Here is a 6,000-nt window from a genome sequence, read left to right on the forward strand (position 1 = left end):
ACTGGCCACACTAGGGAATTATTATTGAACAACTTACAGGGCATCAAAAGCTTTGGCTTCCAAAAGTCACAGACATAACCAGACATAGCTTAGAAACCAAGAGGTAATTCAATGGACAGAGGAGAGAAGAACTGCTTATGTTTCCATTCAGTGTAAAAAAAAACTCTAAGTGCTAGTGTAAAAGGCATAGTAGCCCATACTTTTTGTGGAAGAAGAGGACGAGATGTCTTTGCTGTAGTCAGATGTATTCAAGTCCTCACACTTAATTGTGGGAGAATTCTCTGTGCTGGAGTTGTTGGGTGAAATCCGCCTTCTCTTGCATACAACAGAATAAACATTAGCGTCCATTGAGTCCAGTGGTTTTAGAGGAGGTGGGGTCTCCATCCAAGATGAGGCCGAACCAGCAGCCCCTTCCTCCCTGGTCTTGTCCTTGTCAGAAATGTGATCATCTAAGAAATCAGTGGGACTTGGTCTTGGGGACCATGGTAGACTAGCGGCAATTTTTCTTTGATAAGCACTTCTGGACCCCCATCCCGTTGTCATAGAGGCAAACGCAGAGTCAGAGTAGTAGCCGAGAGAGTGAGGGCTCTGGAGAGGCAATGACTTTAAACTATATGGCAGAAGGCTGCTAGAGTATTCGCCGTCGTATGTAGTCAGATCTAATTTATTCGTGCCTGCTTGTTGCATTGGAGTTACAAACCACCTCTGCGTGTTGGCAGCATCTTCCGGCTGTGGGGACAGCAGGCCATTTGTTTGAGGTACAGTACGCTCGCCGTTATAAAAACGACTTTGGGGCAGGTTATTGACAAATTGATCCTGAAGGAAAGGCTGCATGGCATAACGTGCTCCTGGCACAATCTGGTGTGAGCGAGGCGAGTCTGTGGGTGAAGGAGTCAGTCTTTCTGCTTCTGGGGCCGTATACATCCTACAAATTCCACAGTCAATGAGTACACAAAGAAAACGTATTAATGCATCAGTTGTGGTTTTCTTTATCAGGAGTAGAGATATGGAATGTGTAAGATACTCACGAATCATAGTTATCCCTGAAACCTTTGGCAAAGGGATTGTGGTCAATTTTAAGTTGTGTGATCTATCAAGAAAACAGAAATCAGAAATCAAAAAACAATTAATGAAATGGTTTACGCAAATAAATAAAACATTTTTGTAGGTAAGGAAAGACATTGTCACAACTATGAAAAAAAAATCAGTGAGAAGTATTTACATCAGTGTTCTGATATGCTGTGACGGCGATGAACTGGTTCTCGGGAAAGGTAAAGATCTGACTCTTGGAATCCCTGCTCATTTCCTCCACACCATCCTCAGTTACCTCGACAATGTGTAGTCTGGGTTGGTACTTGTGTAGAGATTGAAGGACAATCATCTGGGTGCGAGGGGAAAACAATAGATACATTTTGAAGATTTTATGATTGCAAGCTTTCTGTTTGTCAAATAAACCTATATTTTCGTTTAACAAAAAATAAATGTGATATGCGATTTATGTAAATTACAAGTTATAACTCGAGTTCTTTTTTTCTCGATAGATACGTATAGAGTCAAAGTTCATATTGCGTTATTTTCTCTTTGAAAAGGATATTGGCGCTCTCATCTATCTAGAAATGTAATTTATTTTACATAAGGTCAGTCAGCGAACATTTCAAATGTTTTTCTGGATTACTGTTTAAGATAGTCCACCACTTTATTGTTCTTATTTATAATTATCTCTAAAATTTATCTTTATTTTTTTTTTTTTTACCTGTGTGTTATTATTATTGGCTCCTTTGTTATTTGTGAGTTTCAGCTTGCCAAAGGAAATCTCTTGTCTCATCCAATGCGCGCCCGTGTTCGGAGATTCGGGGTGGACATATATCTTATTACCTGAACCATAAAAAATATTTATTTGGAAAACGGTAGTTAGTTTTTTTTTAATTTTAACTTACATTTTTATATAAGCAATTTATTTTCAAGTAGAGAAGACTGTACATACAACAACAACAACGTCAATAATAATAATACAATAATAATCATAATAATAATAACAACAATAACAATAATAATAACAACACGACTCTCTTACCTTGCATATTATTATCTGCTTTTCCACAAGTCACCCATTTTCCTCCTTGAAATCTCCAGTGGTTTGGATCGGCCAAAACTATCTCCACGAATACGTTATAGTGCGCACTGAGGCTCAGTCCGGTAATATTAAAACTGAGGAAGGGAAACATGCGCCTGATAACAAAAAGAAAGGCAATAAAATACTAACATACATCAAAAAGTAGGAATATTTCGAAATCTTACTCAGAAAAAATCCCACTTTTTTTTTTTTGCTGTAGCTTATTGTAGTTTCGCGATCAGTATGGTGTCCAGGCAGTTATTAAATAGCCCATACTCAACAAAACGTCATGCCTACTGATTGATTTAATAACTGTCAATTTCTATGAAGAGTCTTTGCGTTATATATAGCCTATCATCAAACCTCCCTCTGACTTACCTTCCCTGTTTCGTAATTATCATCTCTGTCTGATGTCGGTGGAACTTGAGCCATAGTGGCCGATTGCAGAGGTAGACTTGAGCTCTCATTCCAGTTCCTGCAGCACGTAGGGTCATAGGGTCGAGACCAGAACCTGCCCCTGCGTACGAAGGATATATGCAACCCGAGCCATGTCCGAACTGATAACTCGAACCAAAGTGATTGCGTCCTGCGCAGACTGATGAGGGAAATCCCGACGATGGCAGGACGGAACCGTAGTGGAGCGAGGCAGAGTATCTCGACCCATCTGATCCAGCATAGACAGTTCCAGGTTGGCCTGCGTAAGGAAAGAGTGAGCACGGACTCGCAATATCTTGCGACGGTTGAGAGGATGGTGAAATAAAACATCGATTTGAGGCATCTGTACCGCACCGGTCGTTGTTGGACAGATCTTCTTCGCAGGTGGAAGGCGAACTTTTCCTTCCCTCCATAGCACTAGGCAAGGACAGGGTATCACTCTCTCCTTCACCTGGCATAATATTAACACCGCTTGTCAGTGAGTTACGCGGTCCGTTCTCTTGTTCAGGCTCCGCACAGTCTACCTGAACGCCAAGCTGCGTCGAACTGGTGCTGCACCTTTTACTCTCCAGGGAGAAAGAGTTATAAAACGTCTTCGGCAAGTGAATGGCTGTGTTAAGTGCTGTACCTTCTCCAAGTAACATTACTGTGGAGCAAAGAAATAAAACGACAGGTGTACGGATTGTTTTAAATGAAAGGTCACCAATGTATTCTTCTACAGTTTCCGCGTGAACGTTCGGTTGCTCTCTTTGTCGGTGAACAGGTAGTTAACCAGACCTCCAGATTCTCATCAAACCTCAAAATCGTATGCTGGTAAGACAGTATTTACTGGTACTTTTATACCACAGCCTTATTCCTTTTGCATCGAGCAGTGTGGGCGGGGCTTCTCAGTAACGATACAAAATACCCCTGCTTTATGGACTCGCAATTAGAATGCATGAATTCACTTGGATTATGTAGGGTAAAAGTGACAAAAATTATTCGTAAGGTAGGTCTATCAGTCAGAACTGTAATTCATTACACTCACATTACACTAACATGGCCACCTGTTAAGAATCGGAAAAGATATCTGTCACGATGCACGTTCTAAGAGAAGCTCACCTAATATTATCAGACCACAAAGTGTCTAATTTCACAAGAGCTTGGCCTACATATGCATCCGATATCACACTTCTAATTGCTGCATTTTTTCACTTCACTTGTGCACGAGAAGTTTTTGCCTATTGTTGTCAAATATTTATGTGACCGATGACCCGCTAGTATTTGGATCGTTTGGCTTTCTTTAAGACTGGGGATAGTTGCCAGACGTCTTAAGGACAAGCTTAGATTTCAGTATGTCATATCTAGTGCATTAACAAGTTATCTCATCTTTCATCAGAAGTGTTGTGGTTAGGTCTACTAGCAAATTGTTTTAACGAGATGTTTCTGGGTCATTTTGGTCATGGGTCCAACAAGGTAAAGTGTCTTTTCCGGGATTGTTCATTATCAAGATAGGCTACTGTATGTCGAAACGTTTTAAATGAGAAACTTTTAAAATAGACATTCCTAATGTTTACAGTCTTTACAGTGTAATAATTCTAAAATGTAAATATAGGGATATGTAAATATGTCTAATTAGTTTATTTCATTCATAAAGGATAGCCTGTTTTCCATGTTTTATAGACTACAAACAAAATAATATTCTCTCCAGATTAACAAATTCGTCCTCTCCCATTTCTTTTTGTTCTTATTATTGTTGTTTTTATTAGTGGTCGCAGTATTTGTATAGTGAGCCTATATATTTCTTGTGATGTAAATCATCGACATGAAGTAAAATTCGTTTCGTTTTGCGTTTTGATTCTTTTAGTCACTCTTCAAAGTTGTTCTCTCGGTTAAAAAAAAAAGAAAAAAAAAAAAGAAAAAAAACCCATAAATTAGAATAGAGGAACGAGGATTCCAAATGAGTTTGTTTCGGAATGATTCAGTCCAACTTTTAATATCTTCAAGCGTGCATTTTCTGAAGAAAAAAACATTACCGCTTTTCTCGGTTTTATTTTAGGCTACATGCCTACAATGCGTTAAACAAAAGTATGCCTCTGGGCGGATATGATCTGTTATCAAACGTATTAAAACAGGAAAATATGATATGGCAAGGTCCGTGTTTAACATATAATTTGCTCCGACGGGAAGATCTGTAAGTTCACTAGATCTTTAAATAGATGTGATTGAAGCCATGTTCATTAAAACACACACGCGTGCTTTTGCATTGTATGCGTGCAGGCCTGTGTGAAAGAGGCTTTGTAAAACATAGTAGGCTAATGTCCGTGTGTTTATCGCGGTAAATTCCTGGACACCACTCGTAGACGAAGTTAAAAGGATATTACTTAACAGTTAAACGTGGCCAAAAACGTTCGTACCTGAAAGGCAAATCAGGAAAAAAAAATCTTATCTCTAAACTTCATCCTGCGATTATATCTTGCTATGTGCTTTTTGCTTCATTTTAAAGGAATGTCCTGCCAATACTCCCTTTTATCGTGAGTTTAAGAATTACTCCAAAAATTACGCACAAACAACTTTGGCTCTTTTGGTAGCTGAACAATTTCCATCCCTCATGCTTATCCCATCCCACGCCCCAATTTCAGTGTGATATGCTATATTTTTGCTGCAGAGAGATCAGTTCTTGCTAACTTACCTGTTGTATCTCCATTTAGAGAGGTGCTGGACTACGTAAAAATAAAGGCCGTGGTAAAATAGTCAAGAAATCAATTATGTTATTGTTGTATACATGTCACTGAAGTTGCACTCTTAAAACTGCTCCACTCCTGTGTGTCACAAGGCAGTGATTGCCAGCAGACGTCTTGTTCTAGTTTTCGTTTTGGACGGAAGGATGAGCAAAAGTGGCTGCGTAGCTTAGTGTTATCTCGAGCGCTCTCTTGTGACGGTTATAGTGTGCAAATGTGTGCTTGTCAAGTGCCAGTTCAATTAGCCTTGTGCTCGAATAGTTGGTGACACTGCATTAGACACTATATTAGAAACATCTCTTGTCGGTGACACTATCCAAGAACAAAGAACGGCTGTCATTCTCATAACTCCTAAACGCGCAAAAGATTATTCCTTGTGATTCGCTGAACAAATGTGATGATTGTTCACTACAGCCTTATGGCGACACTTTCCCTATTGTCTCAGGAGGAAAATGAGTATAAGTGCACTACAGTTTTCATACTATTACACAGTTCCCTGCAAAACGGGGACTATTCGTCTTCTGATCACTGACACGTTTAGCCTACAGTTTACCTTATGGCTCGTACTTGGAGGAGGAAATTGACTAGTCACTCGTCTAATTAATTATTCAAGCTCTTTGTCTGTAGTGTGAATAAACACTGGTAAACTTTGACAACACACGACGGTCGTTAGAGAGCTGTTGACCAGGGAGAAGCTTCCAGCCCAGGCGGGATGCTGTTCGTCGATTTGTC

At 39.7% G+C, this 6,000-nt stretch overlaps 1 protein-coding gene across 1 annotated transcript; it reads right to left on the reverse strand.

The window, feature by feature from the left end:
• Positions 1–165: 165 nt before the first annotated feature.
• On the reverse strand, positions 166–3,192 carry eomesb (eomesodermin homolog b). Its single transcript, XM_030782239.1, has 6 exons — positions 2,492–3,192; positions 2,075–2,229; positions 1,754–1,875; positions 1,223–1,381; positions 1,029–1,090; positions 166–925 (listed from the first exon to the last, which is right to left on the reverse strand). The coding sequence occupies exons 1-6, from the start codon at positions 3,190–3,192 to the stop codon at positions 166–168; spliced, it is 1,959 nt and encodes a 652-aa protein (XP_030638099.1).
• Between the last annotated feature and the right edge of the window lie 2,808 nt (positions 3,193–6,000).

This window comes from Chanos chanos, chromosome 8 (assembly GCF_902362185.1).
Source record: "Chanos chanos chromosome 8, fChaCha1.1, whole genome shotgun sequence".
Lineage (NCBI taxonomy): Eukaryota > Metazoa > Chordata > Actinopteri > Gonorynchiformes > Chanidae > Chanos > Chanos chanos.

Excerpts from the sequence above, each read along its gene's own strand:
- eomesb (XM_030782239.1), bottom strand. The coding sequence starts at position 3,192 with ATGTTACTTGGAGAAGGTACAGCACTTAACACAGCCATTCACTTGCCG. Across the intron at positions 2,230-2,491 it reads ATAATTACGAAACAGGGAAG|GCGCATGTTTCCCTTCCTCA; the intron begins GTAAGTCAGAGG and ends TTTTGTTATCAG. Across the intron at positions 1,876-2,074 it reads AGCAGATAATAATATGCAAG|GTAATAAGATATATGTCCAC; the intron begins GTAAGAGAGTCG and ends TTTATGGTTCAG.